A 23,987-nucleotide genomic window follows, 5' to 3' on the forward strand; every position below is an offset into this window, starting at 1 on the left:
TTTCTTTAAGTGAACTGATGACTCATTCATTCACCATTTTGACATCTTAAATGCATGTGTGATGGTTAACCATATTGGTACAAGTCATCTTTACCTGACTGAACCCATAAGCCTCTTAAATACCTTTGGGTCTTTGCATACACGTTATTCTTCTCTTCCTTTGGTATATCCCTGCTCACTTCACTTCTTAGGCTATACTACAAGAAACTTCTTGGACTTTCCCCATTCAAATTAGGTGTCCCTTTTGAGATGCTGCCACACCAGACACTTTAGCTATTATATGCTGTTTTGTCTTTTGTCTCTTTCTCATCTGTCTCTTTCACCTGATTTTGAGCTCCAAAAGCTTAGGGCTCAGTATTCGCCATTGCATCCCTGGTGCAAAGAACTTGACACAGGGAAGTGCTCAGTAAATACTGGCTGCATTAATGCAAAGAATCACTATATTGCATACTCTTCTCTTTTAAAAGACATATTGAATATTTAATCTTTTAGAGAAAAAATAAGAGTCCTGGGAAAGTAAGTTTGTGATTGATAGACTTCCCAGTCCTTCTGACAAACAAATGTGGCAGAAGAGAGAGTACATTATGTTAAGAAGACATGTGTGTGCCACATCTGGTCATCAAGATCCTTTTCAGCTTAAAGAAAACAGCCATGTACTAAGTAAGCACTTTTGGCCCTCTGCCCTATTAATTTGGCTCCATCTTTGGAGTCTGCTTTTGAGAAAAGACTGCCATAGGAAAGTCTTAAGAATGTGTTAACCAGCATTGGTTGCATGGATTGCTTCCCTGGATTGCTGCACTGAGATATGTGTGTGAGAAATGTGTTTTATCAGAAGAATGGCTGGACAGCCAAGTATTTAAAGGATAAAGTTCTCTTCAGAGGAAGGTAGCAGTTGACTATGCAGGGTAACATGGAGGGAGAAAAATCCCTGGATTTCAGGAACACAAACTCAACCAAATACATGGAATCTTATTTTCAGAGGGTCTTGCTGGGGCTTCCCATTCACACACCCATAAGTTCCTGCAAACAATTCAATTTTATTTGACATTTATTGGGTTACACTTGACATTTCCAAGTGCAATGGATATTTTTTTTTCTTTCTGACAACTCAGTTGTGAAATTCTGATTGACACTCTATAATGTTCAACTGGATTGTGTTCAAAACTGACCAATGGTAGGTTTTAGAAGATGACCCAGTTCCAAATTCTGTGACCCAAGGATAACATTCTCATCCTGGAAGTTGAGATAATATCATTAATTAATCAAGGGAATGTCTCCACTGGTGGCCTCAGGATTCATTCAGACTCAGAGCTTTGGCCAGCTTGTGTATGTCTCCTACAGTGCTCTGAGGATGCACTCAGCATATAGTGGCTGAAAGAATAGATAAAGCCACTTTGAGAGTGGCTCATTTATGTTTATTGTGCTTTGTTTTAAGATTTATTTATTTGAGTGAGAGAGAGAGCGATCACGAGCAGGGATGAGGGGCAGAGGGAGAAGGACAAGCAGGCTCCCCACTGAGCAGGGAGCCAGATACAGGGCACAATTCCAGCACCCTGAGATCATAACCTGAACCAAAGGCAGATACTTAACTGACTGAGCTACCAGGTACCCCATATCTCTCATATTTTAATTAACTTATTTAGTACTCCCCCCCCCTTTTTTTTTTACAAAAGAGCAATTAGAATGATCTCACCCAGAGATTTCCACTGTTGTCAGTCTGGTTTATGGTCTTCCAGATGTGTAAGTGTATACAAACAAGCACAAAGTTTGGCTTACCTACCCATTTTACTGATCATTTTTTCCTTCTCTATACCACAAATATATACAAAATTGTTATTTGCTACACTCTTAGTTATTAACCAGTCCTGTTTTCTTAAACATTAAAGGTGACTGCATTTTTCCTTCTATTAGAATAGAATAGAATAGAACCACCCTGCAATGAACATCCTTAGTCCATGTATCTTCTTCACTGATGTGATTATTCTTATAGGAGTAGAATTGCTGGTTGCTGAGGATATGACTTTTGAGTCTTTTGAGACTTACTGCCTAAGAGAGGTTGGATCAATCTACACTGTTTTGTTTTGTTTTTTCCTTACGATTTATTTATTTAAGAGAAAGAGGGAGAGAGGGAGAACAAAGGGGAGGGGCAGAGGGAGAGGGAGAAAATCTCAAGCAGATTCTCTACTCAGCTTGGAGCCTGACAAAGGGCTTGATCTCATGACCCTGAGATCATGACCTGAGCCAAAACCAAGAGTCAGTTGCTTAATGGACTAAGCCACTCAGGCATCCTGGATCAGTGTCCACTCTTAATCAAAGTGATAATTGAATCACTTTTAGTGAATGTGTGCATGTACCTGTTTACCCACATCTTCTCTGAAGATGTGTATTGTCATTCAAATTGTTTTAACTAGCATGTCTACTGTCTTTTGGAGATTAGTACTAATTCTGATAGAGACATAGCAAGAAGTATCATATTGCAGAATTTATATCATATTATTGGAGACCTAGCTGTATGCTGCATATTGTAGGTCTTTGTACATATGAGTTTGGATTATAGGCTCCTTGAAGATATGAATAGCCTCCTTTATATCGTAGCCAGCACACAGATAATATGTGCAAAGTTGTACACAGATCAATCTCCAGTGGCTTCTTCTTTAGTGAAAGAAATTTCACAATTTGGTCTCCTTGAGAATGCCCTTGACCCTCATTTAAGGGCATTTTTCCAATGTGTATTCAAAAATCAGGAATTAGCACTCCTCTGTGTGATTCTGCTTGCTTCCTCATGCTGTTCTAGACTTTTTACCCAAATTCCTTTTATATGTTGGAGTCTAGTAATCTCTTGTTTTGTTCCAGTGTATTTTATGCTATTTTGGAGAATTGATTCTTTAAAATTTTTTTCCACCTCTAAGGGTCCAGATGTAATTTATTTGCATTGGACATTTATTGAATCTTATTTCAGCAAATGGTGCATCTGTATAACATAGTTAAAAACAAAATAAAACATGGATTTAGGAGTGATAATCACAATTTTTCTTCGATTCCTGCTAATTCTGGTGCCTTTGTGACTTGGGAAAGTGACATTACTGCTCAAAGCTGTATCATTATGCAATATTAGTAAAATAATCTGTCTACTTCACAGGGTGTGGTGAAGATTAAATGAAGTTTTATGAATATAAAAACCTGAAAAGAACTATAAAGTAAAGAAAAAGTTAAAGGCTTTATTGCCTTCCAAGGGGGCCAGTTCAGGAGTGCAGCCAACCAGAAGGCTGGAGATACAGTGGGTGGGTCAGTGGGGGCTGAGTTTCAGGCAGTGGTTAATGAAGAAGTGCTGCAAGCAGTAAGAGGTGTGTGTGGGGGGGGGGGGGGCGGGGGGGCGGTGGGGAACAAGGCAGAGTGGTCTTTTGGTCAGGTAAAGGGCTGGATCTATATTGCCCTGGCCAGGGATAGTCTGCATAGTTGCCTCTTGAGGAATGGTTGGTTTTCTCTGCAGTACATGGTTTGGGTACCCTAAGTTGAAGTTGAAGTACATGGCTAGTAAAAGGAGATGGTAGTAGAAGGAAAGCTCACTTTGATTGAGGGTCTTTCCCATGCCAGACATCATATTAGATACCTTCTGGAACATTGCTACCTTTGAGTTCATATGGTCAGATGAGAACTCATTTTGGATTTAAGTATACCTGGACGCTTTGTTGATTTCCTAGGGCCATTGACGGCCAATATGGATAGTTTAAAATAACTGAAATTTGTGCTTCCACAATTTTGGAGGCTAGAAGCCTGAAGTGAGGGTGTTGACAGGATTGGTTTCTTCTGGAGGTTTTCTGAGGGAAATTTTGTCTTTTCCATGCTACTTTTCTAGCTCGTGGTGTCTGCCAGCAATCAGGGTATTCCTTGGTTTGTAAATACATCACTTCAGTCTCTCTTTCTTCACACTGCTCTCACCTCTGTTTCTCTGTGCCTCAATCTCTCTCTGCCTTTCTCTTATAAGGATATTTGTCATTGGATTTGGGGCTCACTTGCATAATCCAGGATGATCTCATTTGGAGATCTTCAACATGATGCAAAGACTCTTTTTCCAAATAACCTGGCATTTACCAATTTCTTCTTTTGGGGAGCTACCACCACTCAACCCACTATAGACAATGACTGTAAATAAAAGAAAATTTTCTGATTATGTACAGATTTGACATTTAAATCTTGGTCTTTAGGGGCACATCTGGGTGGCTCAGTGTTTGAACATCTGCCTTTGGCTCAAGGTGTGATCCTGGGGTCCTGGGATTGAGTTCTGTATCCGGCTCCCTGTAAGGAGCCTGCTTCTCTCTCTGCCTGTTTCTCTGCCTCTCTGTGTCTCTCATGAATAAATAAATAAAATCTTTAACAAAAATTTTGTTCTTTAGATTATAAAAATAATGGTATTTTCTTATTTACCCTGGGGGGAAATCTTAGGCCACATCCTAGTCAACGGAGCCATAATACTTTCTACTTATCAGATACTATATACTTTTACATTCCTTATTTCATTTAACCCTTAACAGAGCCCTGTAAGGTGTGATTTTCTGCAGATTTCGACAGCATCCATCTTACAGATGAGGAAATAAATACCTTGGCTCTACACCAAACATCAAATAATTGAAAATGAAATTAGTAAATCTGAAACTAATGTAACATGTGTCAACCAACCATACTCAAATAAACAAAAACAAGTAAATTAAATGAAAATGAAATTCATACATCTGAAATTAATGTAACATTATATGTCAACCAAACATAATCAAATAAACAAAAACAAACAAAGAAATAAAAAAAACCAAAGTTCTGTTTGGCTGCAGAGCCTGTGGTCTTAGCCAGTGTGCTCTATAGAATAAGAGCACAGTGATCCTACTAGAAAAGTCTGGTATTTGGTTCATATTTAAGTTTATAGAGCCTACCTGTGATATGAATAAATTACCATGGACAGGGGGAAAGATGCTCTCTCTGGGCTGCTTCTCAACCTCAATATGCTTTATTCTAGATGTTTGGTTTTTTAAACTCTTGAAGACAATTGACCCCTGAACCGCCTGAGTTTGAACTGAGTGGGTCCGCTTATATGTGGTTTTTATCAGTAAATACAGTACAGTCCTGTAAATGTATTTTCTCTCTCTTATGATTTTCTTAAGTATATTTTCTTTCTCTAGCTTACTTTATTGTAAGGATACAGTACCTAATTAGGTACACCATACAAAATATTTATTAATTAATTGTGTATGTGATCAAAAGGCTTCCAGTCAACAGTAGGATTTCAGTAATTAAGTTTTGTGGGGAGTCAAAGTTATGTGTAAATTTTTGACTATGTAGAGGTTTGGTATTCCTAATCTCCATGTTGTTCACAGGTCAATTGGCATATGGCATTAGTGGAATTACATAAGGATTAAATAAAGTAAGATTGTACATAATTATAGAACATCCAATATATTGAGATTTGCCAGAGCATCGTCTAGTTTGATGGGTTTTCCTTCCTTCTTTCCTTCCTCCCTCTCTTCTTCCTCCCTTCCTCTTTCCATCCTCCCTTCCTCCTTTCCTTCTCTTTCCTTCCTTCTGTTTTTCATCTCTTTCTCAATGTCTCATTGTCCATCTGCCTGTCTGTCTGCCTGCCTGTCTTCCTTCCTCATTATGCTTTCTCTTTTACTGCCCTGGTTTTTCAAAATCTTGTGTTATATTGGCTGATACCTATGATGTAAATATTTGTAATACATCTGCTTTTTTCAGAATACTAGGCACAATTTTACTTGATACTCAATGTCATGTGTTCTACAATTTTTTTTTTAAAGTGCTAACATGGTTTTTAGGGGGTGGCTTTGAAATCTGGTAGACACTTGGTGTAGACTACATTTGCCATACTGTGTTCAAATTTTATTTTTCTAACAACATCCTGGTTTGTTTGAAAGCCTTGGAGTGCTCTATCAAGATAGTAGCAGCACAGAATAGCATTGTGCTCCCAGAATAGTCTTTCCCAGCAGGTGGGAATGAGGCCAGGCCAGGGTTTTTTGGAGGTTTTTGGAGGTTTCCAAACCAAACCTTTTGGAGGTTTCTTGGTTTGTGATTTAGCTGCAGTATGCTTATTAAGATCTATTTGGAGCCTCCCCCCATCCGATTTTATATTACACTCAATGTAAGCGATAAGATTTTTTTTTAATGGTGAGAAATAAAACCTGTAGTTCTGAAGGGCAGAGTATTAGACTATGATTACTATATTAGTCTCATTCAATTTCAAGTTTCACTGCAGAAAAACAAAGTTCTATGAACACTTGGCATTAATTAAATTAGGTGTAGAGAACTTATTCCCACTTAAATTAATGCCACTTGACATTCTAAATTCTTTTACTCTTAATCTTGTAATTGCTTCATTTTGCTGTGATTTATAAATTGTGAACTTGGACCCCTTATCCTGAAAATGGAATTGTAAAAAGATTTGTTAATGAGGAAGTGAAACTATTTTATTGTCATCTTTATTTTAATATAAATTCTGATATTACCTATAACATACTGAAATTTATGATTACTACTTTTTTGAGAAAATTTTTGATTTCATGATGTAAAATTTTAGCCTTTGGAATGAACCACAGTTTAGCCAGGGGCTTCTGGACCCTCTTGTAGAGCCATGGTCTCCTCTGTGGCTTCCCTCCCTTGCAAGCATGGGGGGTACCTTCTGTCCCCTCTGAGGCCCAAGCTGAACCACATCAGACTTTCTGAGGGTCGGGTTTCTCTCATTAATTTTTGTGAAATTTTGACCTGTGAAAAAAGGAGACAAAACACAGAAACCCTGAAGCTATAAATTCCTTGTGTGCCTTTCCTTCCCATCTTCATCCTGTCTCCTACCTCATCAGTTGTTCCTAGACACAGTGGTTCCTATGGCCTCTCTGGTGACATCCCATCTTCCAGGACCAACAAACCAGCTGTGCTCTCTGCGAAAGCCCTGGCCACATTGGCAACAACATACTACTTTGTATTCCTTTTCTTCCTGCCTGCCTCTCTGCCCTGTCCCTCTCATCCTAGCTTACTAGAGATTCTACCCTAAAATACAGAATATACTTGGCATATACTTCTTTAAAAACCTGCTGCTATTGGGATCCCTGGGTGGCGCAGCGGTTTGGCACCTGCCTTTGGCCCAGGGCGCGATCCTGGAGACCCGGGATCGAATCCCACGTCAGGCTCCCGGTGCATGGAGCCTGCTTCTCCCTCTGCCTGTGTCTCTGCCTCTCTCTCTCTCTCACTGCGTGCCTATCATAAAAAAAAAAAAAAAACAAAAAAAACAAAACCTGCTGCTATTTTTCAAATAAGTCAATCTAAGGCATTTTGAAAACATATATTTTTATCATTATTTTCTCTAAATGTTTATTAGGTAACCAGACAAATTCAGCAGACATAAACCTTGATTCCTCATAAATAAATTTTATCAATTTCTTTACCTCTTAGGTACAAAATAGCCTTTTATATTTTATAGATATATAGGGATCCCTGGGTGGCGCAGTGGTTTAGCGCCTGCCTTTGGCCCAGGGCGCGATCCTGGAGACCCGGGATCGAATCCCACGTCAGGCTCCCGGTGCATGGAGCCTGCTTCTCCCTCTGCCTGTGTCTCTGCCTCTCTCTCTCTCTCTCTGTGACTATCATAAATAAATAAAAATTAAAAAAAAATACAGTTTATATTTTATAGATATATATAAATTGCATATATTTAAGTTAGACTTAAATTATTTATATACATATGAAATATATGAAATCTGTATTACTGTGTTGACTATATTAATCAACTTATACTATTTATTATGCAATGTATAATTAATCATCTTTTTTTGTTTAAAGATTTTATTAGAGAGAGAGAGAGCGAGCAAATGAGCAGAGAGATAGAGAGGAAGAAGCAGACTCCCCGCTGAGCAGGGAGCCTAACACAGGGCTCAGTCTCAGGACCCTGAGATCATGACCTGAGCTGAAGGCAGATGCTTAGCTGACTGGGCCACTTAGGTACCCTATAATCAGTCATTTCAATGAAAAGTAGCCATGTGATGTTTTTTAAGCGGTAGACTTTAAGATGTTATTTTGTGACCAAATCAGAGAGAGAATCATACAGAAAAAAGAAGATACAAAACAACCCCCTACCCTTCCCCCACCCCAGTCACTTTCACCAAGCTCTCTTCAATTGGTTGAAAGTGTATGATACTCCTTCCACTTCCTCCTAAAGTTCTTAAGATTAAAAACTAAGGTGAGTCTCCTTCCCTCTTCTTAGCCTTTAGATCTTTGGACAAATGGAGATTGATTCTATTACCTAGTAAGATAAAATTGAAAGAATGAATACATATAAAATATCTAGTATAATGGCTGGCTAGACTGTAAGGTGGCTTTTGGAACAGAGCTGTACCTGGCTGTCCTGGTTGTATAATACTTAATTAGACATTGAAGAGTCCTACCATTACTGGAAGAGGAAGATCCAGTTGAGATTGCTTCTGAGGCTGTCAGATTTTTGTCCAGAGCATTATAAAAAATGATTCTGTAAGAAAGATCTCTACTGGTTAAAATGCCACCACATTTTAAGTCTCTGCATTATAGTAACCAGATGTCTTTCATTTAGCATTTAGTAGCTGTGAAACGGTAATATTTAAAGCATATTTTCTTCTCATATGTCATTGCTTTCTGTATCTTTTTTTCACTTTCTTTGATCCCCCCCTTTTTTTTAACAGCTCATAATTCTACTTAAGACTTAACCCGACTGTGTTCTCTCAATCTTAACTTTTTAAAGAGCATGGATTGTATTCTTAAAAATCCTTTTATTTATGACTCTAACATGATTTTAGATATCTCCGAGAAGTATTGCTTGTTTATTTTAAGCTCAGCATGGTTTTTTTTTATGACTCTTCTTTAATTTTCTCATAGAATTTGTGATTCTCTTCTCAACGGCTTCTTTTTATTGCAAAATGAACTTTATTTTTAACTGCTGTAGTTGAACTTGATTCTCTACTTATCCTGTCCAGCGTGGTCAGGTTAACCTGTAGAGTTGTTTACACTCTGGTTGCTAATCCATTTTGAGATTTTTTTTGTTTTAAATCACTGTTTTGGTATCAATAGTAAAAGTCATTTGAACAATTTTGTTACCAATTCTCAGTGAGAATTGAAGTGTTCAAGCTATGAGTCAAGTGAACCTGTAGTATTTTCTGTCTTCTCCACTTACTTCCTTTTTCTCCCTAATCCATTTGGCCTGAGATATTTATATTTAGTTGGCAGAGTGGAAATAACTCTCAAGTGAAATTCTCTAAAATCAACAGTTGGGGAAAATGTGATACTCAATAAGGTTCTCTGAGAAGGTTTCTATTTTCCTTGAAATAATCTCCATCTTGCATAGCAGAGCAGTTTTCTCAAGCAGAGGGTGTTCTTGACATTTTCCCAAATGGTTGCAGCTCCTCAAGATTGCTCTGGGAATTTAAATATGTTTATCTAAATTCATCTATCTATTTGCTATTTAAAGAGAAGAATGTTTCAACACATTTGTGAATGGGAAATACTTCTTAAAACTGTTCGGTTCTGAATCAGGACACTTTCCTAAGTCTACCTTTTTATGTAAAAATTGTACAGATTGTTTACTGGCCCATGTGAAATGTTACTGTATTTTACTTTATGCAAATTATATCATAGTGTAGTTTGTCTTTGCCTTTAAAGAGGGTCTCTGGGTTATGAATGAACAACTTCTCTGAAAACTCAATGCCACTTATCCCACAGATAAGACTTGGTTAAGATTTCTTGGGGAGCCTATGTTGAGTTCTATCCTCTGTTCACCACTCTGTTGATTGGGGAATAATTATGTTTACATAGTTATAACATATTCATACAAATTGGTGTCAAAATAGCAAGGAAACATGTCTTTTCCACTATATCCAATCAGTGTGGTTATCTAGAAAGCCAGGGTAAGTTTTTAGGGCTCAGATGTCCATGGAAGTGGAGGGAGACCCAGTTAAGCCCTCTTCATGGATATTCCTGTATTTCATGTGTAGAGTGCCATGATGGGAAAGCTCTATTTTTGTAGTTGAGTTCATTGTAGAACAGAGAACAGCTACCCAGAATCCATTAGACAGCTGACTTTATGTCATTCATTTTCTTCATATGTGTCTGGATGAAATTAAGTGTTTTTTTAATCCTTAAATTTGTTGTTAGTGGTATAATTTTGATAATTTTCCAAGATCAGATGCTTCATACTAGGATACTTCTCATGGATTTCATGGCTGTATTTTGTTTTTATAGATTGTTATTAAAGCAACTTTATGGAGAAATGTTTTGCAAAACATTGTTTACTCATTTCAGGTGTACAGTTTGATGATTTTTAGTAACTTTGTTGAGTTGTGCAACCATCATCATAAGTTTTCATCCTTCCTTCCCCAATAAGATCCCTACTGCCGTTTATGGTTAATTCTTATTCCCACTCCCAGCTATAGGTGACCCCTAATCTATTTTTTGCCTCTAAGTTTGCCTCTTCTGGACATTTCATATACATAGAGTCATATGATGTGTGGCCTTTCATGTCTAGCTTCTTTTGGTTAGCATGTTTTTGAGGTTCATCCCTGACAGCATCTATCAGTAGTTGTGTCCTCTATACCACTGAATTTTGTTCCATTGAGTGCATAGTAACTGCATTTTGTTTGTCCATTCACCAGTTGGTGGACATATAGATTGTTTCCAATTGGTGGCCATTGTTAATAACGCTGCTAGGAATATTCACATTAAGGTCTTTGTGTTGACATTTTTCCATTACTCTTGGGTAGATACTTAGTATTGGGACTGTTGAATCATAGGGGTAACTGTGTTTAACTTTTTGAGAAACTACCAGACTGTTTCCCAGAGTAGTGTGTACTATTTTACATTTCTGTCAGCAATGCAGGAGTTTTCCATTTTCTTTGTATCCACACCAGTATTTGTTATTTTCTGTCTTTTATAGTATAGTTATTCTAGGAAGTATGGAATGGTAGTTCATTGTGGTTTTCATTTGCATTTTACTACTGACATGATGTTGTGCATCTTTTCATGCGCTTATTAGCCATTCATCTAAAATCTTTGGTAAAGTGGTCATATCTTTGGCCCAGTTTTTTTTATTGAATTTTGTCTTATTATTGAGTTGTCAGTGTTATTTATAAATTATGGAGCCAAGTCCTTTGCTGGATATGTGTTTTGCAATTTTTTTTCTCCCAGACTATTGATGGCCATTTCATTTTTCTAATGTTGCTGTTTGAAGTGCAGAGGTTTAGAATTTTAATGAGGTTCAACTTAACAATTTTTTTTCTTTTTTTGAACTGTGTGTTTTGGATGTCATATCTAAGAAGTTTTTCACCATAATCAGGCCTCAAAGATTTTCTCTTATATTTTCTTCTAAAGACTTTATTACTTTTAGCATTTACATTTAAGTCTATGATCCTCTTTGAGTCTGTTTTAATATATGGTATAATTTGAGGGTCTAAGTTAAATCTTTTTGTGTTTGTTGTTGAATCATTTTTAAGCAAGCTATGCTTCCCCCAGTGAATTGGCTTGTCACTTTTGTCAGAAATCAATTGATTGTAAGTATAAGGATTTACTTCTGGATTCTCAATTCTGTTCCGTTCATGTATATATCTATATTTATATCATGCAGCAAACAGAAAAATAACCCCCAAAGATGTCTATGTTCTAAGCCCCAGAATCTATGACTGTCTTGCTTTCTATGGTAAAGGGAATTTTGCAGATACAGTTACATATGAATGCTGAGATGGGGAGTATTCTGGGCTTTTGGGTGGGCTCAGTTTAATCATAGAAGTACTTGAAAGTGAAGTAGGTCAGAGATATGAGATGAAGAAAGGAGGAAATACACACTTGAGTATGATAGGGACTTTGACCCACTGTTCCTGGCTTTGAAGATGAAGGAAGGCATTCACCAGCCAAGGAAGGTATGTGGTCTCTAGAACCTGGAAACAACTTTCAGCTGATAGTCAGTAAATAAATAGGTATTTACGACAACTCCAGGAACTGAATTCTGTTAATAACCTACGTGGGAAAGGACATAGAATCTCGTATACAGCCTTCAGAAAGGCACACAGGCATGCTAGCACTTTGATTTTTGCCCAGTGAGATTGATTAAGTAGGATATTTCCATTAAGTATGAATATTGCTATATTCCTAGGTGTTTTGATCTGGAGTATGTACTCCTGTGCTGCAAAATGGAAAGTAGCTTATTCTTAAGCAAGAGTCAAGCCTGTTTTACTGCTCTGGGTTGTATCATTCACAGGAAGAGGGAGAGTACATTTATTCCTTGTTCAGAGTATGGCTGTAAACCAAGTTCTGTTGTCGAATAGTTATGTCCTGTGTATATATTGTAAGAACACTCATATTTTAATTTTGTGTAAGTTCAAGCAAAAATTGGTAGTACTGCTATTTATAAGCTAAAGAAAGAACCATTTTAATTATTCATTTATTCATTCTTTTATTTGTTCCTCCAGTTGCTGTTATACTTTTTCATCCATTTGGCCATCTGTCCATCTGTTCTCCCATCCATCTAAGAGATGTGAATTAACACATACAGCATGCCATATGATAGATTTTGGGGTGTGAGAGGGAAAGTTATGTCCTTTGCATGAGGAATTCATATGGATAGAAAGTGGTAGAAGACACAGATATAAAAGAAAAATATTAAAGCTTTTCTGTTCACAGGTATAACATGCATAGATGGGTCTATGACCTGAATAATTTCAAATACTGGGGCTTTGTAATCTTTTGGGAGATGGGTCATACTGGAGGAATTTGTTGTTCGTGGACTGCCCATTAGTGCCAGCTCAGGATTGCTTGGTTTATTGTCTTTTGTCATTGCTTCTATCATAACTCTCATGTGTGACATAAACTTTGTTTCTTTGTAGAAAATGGACATGCACAAAAACAACCATGTGTGGTGATGATAAGGAAAAAGAGAAAATGCCTATTTGTACAGAAGACAAATTATTCATAGAAAGAAATATCTAATTCGTTGGCAGCTCAGATATATGACATCAAGGAGTCATCTATCTGTTCTGCAACAAATCAAGAAAAGCTGATTTGTGAACCTGTTTTTACCAGTGTTCCAGTCAGTGCAAAAAAATTTTTTTAAAAATGGTTTTCATTATGCAAGGAAAATTAAGTGGCATGGAGTGAATATTCAGCTAGTGCTCACTTTGGTCCAGATGTTTTGCTGACTGATTTTATTGTGTGATTTTATTTTTCCTGTAAACAGTCCTGTGGAATAAATTCTATTATTCATTTCATTTTACAATTGGGAAAATTGAGGGCAGAGGTTTGGATGCCGTTTTTGCTCAGTGTCAAATAAATGTGTTTTTTTTTTTGTGGATGTGGCATTTGAACATTGCCCCCTGAGAATTCAGGGTCCTATCTCCTACTCTTTCTAGAGACGTCATGTCGGATCCAGATGCTCACCCAGCGATGGTCAAGTAATGCAGGGTTTCTTAAACTTTACACTATTTATACTTTGGGTCAGCAATTTTTTGTTATAGGGCTGTCCTTTGCATCATGCAGTGCTCAGCAGCATCCTTGGCCTCTACTCACCATATGCTGGGAGCAGTGCTTAGTTGAGACCACAAAAAATGTGTCCATACGTTGCCATATATTCTGTGAGGGACAATATTGCCCTGACCTTGTAACCATTGCAATTACCAGGCAAATTAGGACTGTGTGCCCTTGTGCACTGAGAAGAAAATCATGGTTAAATGTTTCAAGTAGGTAGAAGAAGTATTAGAGGTATTTTCTCTCTGCCCTAAACAAAGATGCTCTCTATCAGTAATGACATAATTACTTTAGAAGTTGAGGGCAAAGTCCAGACTACTCTTTGGACATGGCCATGTTCTTTATTATACAATTCCTGAGAAAAGAACAGGTGCTCACTTGTAGTTGATGGAACATGGCATGTATCCTCAGCTAGTAACAATTCAGGGATAATGTATATGGGAGGCATCTCAGTTTACTATATATAATTAAATATATAAACAGTCATGGTGGCTTAAAAGAAATATATTTCTTACAGTTCTAGAGGCTAGAATTCCAAGATCTAGGTGTCATCAGGGTTCATTTCAGTCTGAGGCCTCTCTCCTTGGCTTGCAGATGAGGGTCTTTCCTCTGTGTCCTCCCATTGTCTTTTTTTTCTGTGCCCATCCATCCCTCGTGTCTCCCTCTTCTTATCAGGACACCAATTATGATGGATAGGGCTCCACCCCAGTTACTTCATTTACCTCATTGGGACTTCAACATATGTATTGAGGGGAGCAACATAATTTAGCCAATGATATTCCATCTTCTAGTCTCCCCTTGCTTCAATTTATGTCCTTCTTGCATGTAAACTATTCTCATCCCATCCAAACAGCCCCAAATGTATTGAACCATTCCAGCACCAATTGTAAAATCTTATCTAAATATATAAATCAGCCATGAGTGAGACTGAGTGTGATTCATCTTGAAGAAGAATTCCTCTCCACCTGTGAACCTGCAAAACCAGACAAGTGACCTGTTACCACAGTACAATGTGGGGACAGGCATAGGATAGAAATTTCTATTCCAAAAGTGAGAAATCAGAATGAGGAAAGAGGTCACATGTTCCAAGCAAGTTTAAAACAAATTCTGTTAGATTTTAAAGCTGAGGGAATAATGGATTTTGTTTGTTTTGATGATACTCTGTCCTCTGAGACCACTGGGATGACAGCCTTTCCTTCTTTGCCCAAAGAGGGCAACAGTGTTGCTCCCTCAGCTCTGCATAGCAGCCTCACCTCTTCCAAAGTAAATATGATTTGAATCTGTATATCCAGAAAGAGAAATAGTAAGTCCTGCTTGATCCTCATATTCTTACAGTTTACAGTCAAGTTGGGGAAACAGATCTGTGCAAATAGTTACATCAAACTAGTATAATCATCAAATAGTTGTAATAAACAGTAAATTCTGTAATTGCTAGAGAGATTATGTTCTAAGATTTTAGAAATTTGATCTGGAATATTCTGGGGGATTTTTTGGTAATTTTTGTTGCCTCATATCTTGTAAGAAATTATTGAATTAATGAATTTTAAAAGGAAAGAATTAATGCATTTGCTTTGGTAAGCTTGAGAATTTCAGGGTTCTAGATAGAATGGGGGTCATAATTGAAAAGTTCATCAGTGTAGTCATCATCCCAAAATATATTTCTAATGTAGTTTTAACCTCCATAAATAATCTTGGCTTAGATTTCGGAATGTTTTCTCCAAATAGCTCTAAATTTGTTCTGAGAGCTTTTAATATTTACTTTTAAAAGCTTCGTACCCCTGGAAGAATGAGGCAAGATAATTTGAAGGATTCATAGTTTGTGTTCAGAAAATATTTGTGAGTTTTCTTTAAAAAACAATTCACTTGTCCACACAAAAACTTGCACACAGATGTTTATAGCAGGTTTACTCATACTTGACAAAACTTGGAAGCAACCAAGACATCCTTCAATAGGTGAATGGATAAATAAACTGCAACATCCAGACAATGGGATATTTTTTAGCACTAAAAAGAAAGGAGATATCAAGCCATGAAAAGACCTGGAAGAAACAAATCCATATTAGCAAGTGAAAGAAACCAGTCTGAAAAGGCTACAATCTGTTTGATTCCAACTATGTAACTTTCGTTACAGAAAAGTCAAAATTGTGGAGACAGTAGGAAGATCATTGGTTGCTGGGAGTTTGTGGCAGGGGAGGGATAAGTAGGCAGAGGACAGAGGATTTTTAGGGCAGTGAAACTATTTGTGATTCTGTAATGATGGATACATGACCAAACCCATAGGCTGTACCACCAAGAGTGAATCGTAATGTAAAGTGTGTGGACTTTAGGTGATTATTTTGTCATTGTAGGTTCCTCAGTTATACCAATGGTACCCTCTGGTGGGGGATGTTGAAAATAGGGGAGGCTGGCTGTGCATGGGAGTTGGGATATATGGGAAATGTACCTTCTGCTCAGTTTTGCTCTGCACCTAAAACTGGTCTCAAAAAATAAAATCTTTTTTTTTTTTTTTTTTTAAGAAGTCTCTTAAGTTTTCTTTAAGACCAGGATGGAAAGCCTTTGCTTTCTCACATTTTCTCTCATTTGTCTTGTTCTATGTTGCTGTGGAATCTCAGGCTTATATGGGATCAAAGAATCATATTGCTTTTTAGTCTTCTACTTATTTTTCATCCTTTCCTTACTTTATACTTTAAAATTGATTTAATGCTCTTCCTTCAGAGTTAGAGCCAGCTGGGTCTCACCATTTGGTTGAAAACCACACCCATCACTCTTTCCTCATTTGCAGGATATCAGATTTTCCTTATTCTGTTGCCTTTTGTGTAAAGGTGAATCCCCTTTTCTTTGGCACATTTAAGCTCAACAGTGAATTTTTCTTAAATTGAAAAATGTTCAGTGACTGTAATACCACAGTTCTTTCGCCATCGTGGCCTACCACTTAGGAGCAACAAAAGTCACGTAAGACTGGCCTCCATAGTGCCTGTGTTTTACATTTTGGCAGTGTTTTATTTCTACCAATGCTTCTTGAGAGAGCTAATCAAATCCCATCTTTATTCTTTGCTGAGACAGTTAATAGGGTTGTCATCTCCACCTTTTCTTTCCTCTCCATATCTTTTTGGGGTTACATACAATTGAAATAACTTTCTAGAGTGATAGTGCCTGAAAACATTTTCTGAAGAACAAAGAGACAGATTCTCTTTGTATATAAGTAAAGAAGATGGTTTATGCTGAATGAATGAAGAACCTTTTAATAAAACATTGCCCCTCCTCTACTTTGGTTCTTCTAGGGGGAAAAAATCAATTTTATGTACTTCAGGTGTGAAGAAAGATCAAAAAGAAAAGCTGACAGTCTCAACAGAGGGCAAGGTGGGACTTCTGATTTAGGCTCTGTTTCTCTGGTGGACTTTAAGCAGCCTCTTTCCAAATGGAATAAATTGGCAGAGACTTGAGTTTTCTTCTGTGACATTGGAAAGAAGAGTGAACAGAATAAAAAGATTGCCAAAATGTTTTCAGATTCCTGTTTTAGTCTTGAGATTTTTCATATAAGAAGTTCCACCATACTAAAATGCAGCATATCTTACCTTTAAAAATATTGTGTTAATTTCCAGTGATTTTCCCCCCTCCCTTCCAAAGGAGGTTAAACATACTGCAGTTATGAAGCATTAAAAATGGAGAATGGAACACATCCATAATTATAAAGGTAATCATTAATCTTTAAAATCCTAGATAATTAGATCTTTTAAATTTCTTAGAAGTTAATTTTATTTGCTTGGAGAAAAACATAATGGTTTCTCTTTACTTCTGGTATATGTGTTTTTAATGAACACAATTCAATTAAAAAATAGAAACTGTATTTTTATTTATTTTTTTTTTTTTTTTTTTTTTTATTTATTTATGATAGTCACAGAGAGAGAAAGAGAGAGAGGCAGAGACACAGGCAGAGGGAGAAGCAGGCTCCATGCACCGGGAGCCTGACGTGGGATTCGATCCCGGGTCTCCAGGATCGCGCCCTGGGCCAAAGGCAGGCGCCCAACCGCTGCGCCACCCAGGGATCCCAAGAAACTGTATTATTAGTGGAAGATAGTGGAGGAGTTTTTGCTTTGCAAAATCCACTATTCTGGGAAGAAAATATGCTTTTTAATTTTAGAAAATAAGTGCATTGTTTTCAGAACTTCTATAAGTAATGTGTGGTCATAGTAGAAAAGTTGAAATGAGAGGGAATTATAAAGAAGAAAGTAAAACTCATCTATTTGATTTTTCCTATGTGAAAATATATATATTAACTATTTTTACATAGCTTTATTTCACAAAATTGAGATCATACTTTATAAAGTGAGATCATACTTTATATAGTTGTAGTCTGCTGTTTTACATTAATATAGTAGATGAAAATTTTCTCATGTAAATATTACCCCAAATAAAATTGCAATAATTGTATTAAAACAAATTTATTTGATGAATAAGAATGACTTAACCATTTTTCTATATTTATTCTAAATTTACAACCTGAGAAGTTAAAGGTATAACTTTATAAGGCCAAAGATACACTGGAATTTTCACCATCTTCAAAGAACCAAGAGTTCACAGAAAAGGCTTATCAACTGCCTGATGCTTAAGCATCCTTCTGCAAATGCTTGTCTTTGAGTATAAAATCTTGTCTTTTTTTTTTTTTTTTAAATCTTGTCTTAATTGGACATGTGAGTCCAATCCCTTCCACTGTCCTGTGCTCTCTCTGATTAGGCTGGGTTGCCACCACAGTAACTGGAATAGAGTACAACACAATAAATCAAAGAGGAAAGAATGATATTCAGATATGGCAGGCTTCTGAGATGGACAAGAGTTTTTGGGCATTTCCAATTTAAACAGTGAATATACTCTGCGACTTTGGGAGACAGCTGCCTTGTAGTGCTGAGCTCACCCCATTTCACAGATGCATTCAGCTGTATGGAGCAGTTGCAGTGTGCCAGGCACTGGGGAGAGTGTTTATGATACATGATGAATGAAACATAGTTCATGCACACAGAGAGTTCACAGGTTACTGAAGGTGACCAATAACTCTAGTACAGTGTGATAAACACAGTAGTAGAAATATAGGTAAGTTATGGGGACAGACAGCTTACAAACCTTACCTGGGGAGTTAGGAAGGCTTTTCAGGGACAGTGGCATTTCTCACACTGACAGATTATGGAAGCAATTTATTTGTAGCCAATATTATATGGTTTGGATTCAAAACAGTGACTGGTTGAAAGGTATTACATTTTTAAACACATGGCACATTTGTATTTTAATAGCTAATACTGGATTGCAGAGTTGGGATAAGACTAAAATCCATAAAGTAACTGGATTTTACACAGAAACCTCCAGGCCATCCTGTAATGCCACTATACATTTATTAAAAAGAAAACTATGCCATATTCAGTAGAGTTTTTATTACTATTCTTCATAAATCAGGAAGATTTTATTTAGAGTATATATATATATGACTGCATCAAGTAGTTTATGAAATAATCTGTAGATGACTTTTTCCCTTCCTAGACATAAGCCCAGTGAAGGCAAGGACCCTGTTAATTTACTTCAGTATCCCCAGCACCTAGTACAGTGCCTGACGCATAGCACATGTATTTAATAATGCATTCCTCTCAAAATTATCCTTAAGTATTCATTGATTTTGTTAGGTGACCAAGAATTGCCTACTAGTTTGATTTTCGTATGCCACAGATTGAAAATCTCATATCTGCTTCATTACTTTAAAAAATCCAGTGGAAGAATAAAAATGCTATCACAACACAAGGTACATTTTATTTTCACTGCGGAGGAGAAGTGCAGTTCTAAGATTACAAATAACATTGTATGTTTATGTCACTGACTTTTTTACAAAATTATGAGATTTTTCTCAGACTAGAGTAGTAGGATTTCAAGCTCCAAGTGTTTTGTATAGATTCTAAACCACATAATAACACAGGCATGTGAAGCACCCAGGAAAAAGTATTTCCTTTAGGAACTCTTGTCCATTATAGTGGTGAGCATAGATATTATAATTGTGGCATTCGGTTTCCATCCAGTTTAACCATTGTAGTATGCTGCCCTGGCTTACTTCCTCCCCTATTTCAGTAGACTGCTTTATAGGTTTCTGGAAATCTAAATCAAATTCACATATGAAATAAACATTGTAGAAGAAAAGAAACCACTCATCATTCAGTGAGCTCCGTAAATCAGCTCAAATAAGTGTATATGCTAGGATCTAACTCTTCAGATGTAACCTTCCAAGGGAAAGAAAACTATCCAACAAAATGGAGACTGCTTACTTCCCATGTGGGGAGCCTGCTCTATTTACAAAAAGAAAGAGTATGTTAGATTGCTCAGATTACATTGCTATTGCAAATATGGTTAATTTTTCTAGAGTGAAAAACATCTTGAAGTTTTTAAACTTTATTTTTCCCCCTTTATTCTTTCACATATACATTAATTAATTGGCAGAAGAGAACTTCAGGGATATCTAGTACCTTTCTTCTTTTCTAGCAATCACTAATAGTTCAAATATAGGTCCCTTAAGAACTTTGATGAGGCTTGGTCAGCTTAGCAAGTAATGTATTGTACATTCTGTTCCATACCTTGTGGTTTTCCACTGAATAGTATCTTAGAGTTCATTATATAGGGAACTTCATTCATCCCAGTTTGTGGATATACCATACTAACTTAAGCATCTCTGCAGAACCCGTCTCCTCAGCTGTTCTTGTTAACGGTGCAAAAATACTGTCCTAAGGTAACTGAGGACTTGAAATTCAAGGAGTCAGGAACAAGAGAGCATTTTACAGATGACCCAATTCACTCAAAGTAGAAGAGGCTTGGTTCTCCCTGCAATACCGCAGTCTTCTTCACTGTTCACAACAGAATTCCAAAAACTGTTCCCTGATACAGTGATTTCTGACCTAGGCTCTTGGGAGCCTATCTGGTATCCCCAGATACCCAACACATTTCCAGTCTGTTTTTGTGGTATTGAGTGATTTATCAGAGAATGCATGTGATGAAATTTATTTTACATATTATGAAGTATAATTATGATTATAAATAATAAACTAATAAAAATAAGTTTAAGATAATGAAGTATAAATTATATATATTATAAATTATATTGAATGTGGAATTTGCTTGAATTCAATTAATAATTAATCAAGTATAGGAGGTGCCTGGGTGACTCAGTCAGTTAGGTGTTCCACTCTTGATTTCTGCTCAGGTCATGATCTCACGATTGTGGGACCAAGCCCCATGTGGGGCTCCATGCTCAGCAGGGAGTATGTTTGATATTGTCTTTGTCTCCCTCTGTTCCCCACCCATTTCATGTTCTTTCTCTGTCCCTCAGATAAATAAATGAATCTTAAAAAAATAACTTTATTCCCCCTCTGGCTCTCTCTTTCTCAAACAAATAAATAAGACACTGGATGGCTTAGTCATTTAAGCATATGCCTTCAGCTCAAGTCATAATCCCAGAGTCCTAGGATTGAGTCCCACATCATGATCCCAGGGTCCTAGGATTGAGTCCCACATCGAGGCATCTGCTCCTCCATCTCCCACTGCTTCTCCCCAGGCTTATGCTATCTCTCTTGCTCACTGTCTCTCTCAAATAAATAAAATCTGTAAAAAAAAAAAAAATCTTTTTAAGAATAATAAAGTATAAGTTATATATTTATACATTTTAGAAATCATAGTATTTAAATATATATTTTTCATAGATGTATATACATATACAGCCTACTAATGTTTGCATGAATCAAACTTTTTAACCTTAATAAGAATACTATTAATAGGAATAGTAGGAACCACCTGAGCACTTACTTTGTGCCAGATGTTTTGTTAGGGCAGTTTATACAGGCACATTTTGATTCTTCTACAACCATATGAGATGAGAGATGTTTCTCTGTCTTATGTACTAGGAAATTGATAGTGAGAAAATATATGTAATTTGCCATGTTCTTGATCATTAACATCATACTACTTCTTTATTATGTGTACATAAAATTAGGGTACTGTTTTGCTAAAGAATATGTAAATTGGGGAACTTGGGGCTCTCAGATATAGGGCAAGCATGCAGGGAGACCACTTCGAGGGCAGATTACATAAGGAAGAGTTCACAATGAAAATGTGTTCCAGTCATCTGCCCTGCAGGAGGCATTTTGCAGGGGCGATTGGTGGCTGTAAATGAGCAATAGCTCTTCATCTCTCATTTCTCTGATAATTTTTTTTTTTTTTAAGGAATGGAAGCAGGGGGAAGGGAGCCAAAAGTTTGGAGGAAACCAAATGTTGGTCTGGCCTAGTCTTTGGGCCTAACTTTGTGATCTGTAAGCTTCATGGTTGACTGATAACTTCAAAAGTGAAAGGCTGGGTTTTGGAAACTCCTAATGTAATGTGGTAGCAGACTACCATTAGATTTGTTTACACAATGTGTATCATATGTGTATTTGTCTGCATTTTAAACTAATAGTGACAGGAGCACAAAAATCTAGGATGCACATCATACTCACAGCTGTTTCATTTCATCTCAGTTTTGAGTATGCATCTCAGTTTTGAGTATGCAAAGTGAAACTCTAAGAATTTTTGTTTTTTAATCATTTTCTTGGAGGGCATGGGAATAGTGTGAGGGGGGAAGAGAAACTGAGAGGGAATGATTGGATGATGATTGAATGTTGAGGGGAGAAGTATGTGATCAAATGTTTGTTTTTCCAAATATTTATTTTCACTGGAAACTTGAATATGCATAGAATCTTCTAGCTCATTTTTGTTTAGTTAGTGTGTAGATAGCATGTTGCAGCTGCCAAGTTTTTTGTTATTCTTTTCTCAGATAAGAGGAAATTTTTGTTGTTGTTGTTAAAGATTTTTTATTTATTTGAGAGAGAGAGCAGGAGCAGGGAGTAGACACAGAGGGAGAGGGAGAAGCAGATGCCCTGCTAAGCAGGGAGCACAACGTGGGGCTCAATCCCAGGAACCCAAGATCACGACCCGAGCTGAAGGCAGATGCTTAGCTGACTGAACCACCCAGGCATCCCAAGAAAGGATTTTTTTTTTGGTAGTTGTTGAGAGCATTAATATTTGCTTAGCGTGGAATACTGCATGTAATACTCAGTGTTGGCAATATTTAATTAAAAATTAGTGCAACAGAGCTAAAGATATCAAAACAACCCTCTTCATTTTCTTTGTGATCATCAGTGTCCACAAACATAAGTGTAAATTACTGATATGTTTAGTGGTCATTAACTCTTCACTACAGAAAAACAACAGACAAAATGCTTATTACAGTACTTTTGCTCAGTAAGTTTGTAGGAGTCATTAAAACAAGATGCAAGTAGCTCTGGGAATAAAAGAGTGAATATAATGCTAAATGTCTGGGAGGGTTGTGTTGCTCCCTATAGAAAATAAAGTTAGCTATCAAAGAGAAATTTGTTTTAAATGTTCTCCAAGCATCTGGCAGGGTTAGAAGCCTGACATTCTAGATGAGCAAAATAATACAGCTGTGTTAATATTAAGCTGCTAAGAAGGATGTGCTAGAAAAATGACCTGAGATCTCTGCATACTTTTAGAGGCTGAGCTTCCTCTAGGGGCAGGGTTTGGTGGTATGGGGGTACAGGGCAGTTAACCTGTATGCTGAGACTCTGTATTGCCCTTGCCACATTGCTGTGAGAAGGTCATTGTTATCACATTGTTGTCTGGGAGAGGAAATCTAGAGAAATCTCTTGCCCAAGGTCACAGAGCTGAAGGATCGGAGAGTTAGGGCCTGAACTCACTCAGCTGTCTTGTTTATTTACCTTCCCTGCGTAGACTGTGTTAGTTTTCTAGAGCTGCTGTAATAGTACTACAGATCAAATGACTTAAAAACAGAAATCTGTGGTGTCCCAGTCCTAGAGGTTAGAAGTCTGGTATGGGCAGGATTGATTCCCTCTGAGGCTGTGTAGGAGACCTTGCACACTGCCTCTCTCCTAGCTTCTGGTGGTTTGCTGGCATTCCTTGGCTTGTGCAACCATCACCCCAGTCCCTGCCTTCCTCTTGACCTGGCATTCCTCTGTGTTTGTGTCTGTCTCTAGACGTTCCCTTTTTATAAGAATACCATTCATATTGCATTAGGGCTTATTTTAATGACTTACATCTGCCATGATCACTTTCTGAGTTACTGGGAGATCAGAACTTAAATATATGAGTTTTTAGGGGACACAATTCAACCCACAGACTCAGAATTTTTCTTTTTTACAGCCATTATAGTTTTTAAAATTTTATTTTATTTAAATTCAATTAATTAACAAAGAGTATATTATTAGTTTCAGAGATAGAGTTCAGTGATTCATCAGTTGCATATAACACCCAGTGCTCATTAATCAGGTGCCTTCCTCAATGCCTGTCACCAGCTACCCCATCCCCTACCCCTCTTCCCTCCAGTAACCCTCAGTTTGTTTCCTACAATTAAACAGAGACTGTAA

At 37.1% G+C, this 23,987-nt stretch overlaps 1 protein-coding gene across 2 annotated transcripts in view; it reads left to right on the forward strand.

Annotated features, from left to right (window-relative positions):
* The window catches only part of SUCLG2 (succinate-CoA ligase GDP-forming subunit beta), a 254,313-nt gene that overhangs the window by 81,781 nt on the left and 148,545 nt on the right, over positions 1–23,987 (forward strand). Inside the window, exon 1 of one of the 2 annotated variants that reach the window (XM_025456520.3) lies at positions 17,185–17,224. The exons of the other annotated variant lie outside the window; for it this stretch is intronic. Within the exon in view, the coding sequence (XP_025312305.3) occupies positions 17,200–17,224 (25 nt within the window). The 5' untranslated portion in view covers positions 17,185–17,199. Of the gene's footprint in view, positions 1–17,184; positions 17,225–23,987 lie in introns of those variants that run through there. 2 annotated transcript variants of the gene reach the window in all.

The sequence above is a fragment of the Canis lupus genome, chromosome 20 (genome assembly GCF_003254725.2).
Source record: "Canis lupus dingo isolate Sandy chromosome 20, ASM325472v2, whole genome shotgun sequence".
Taxonomy (NCBI): domain Eukaryota; kingdom Metazoa; phylum Chordata; class Mammalia; order Carnivora; family Canidae; genus Canis; species Canis lupus.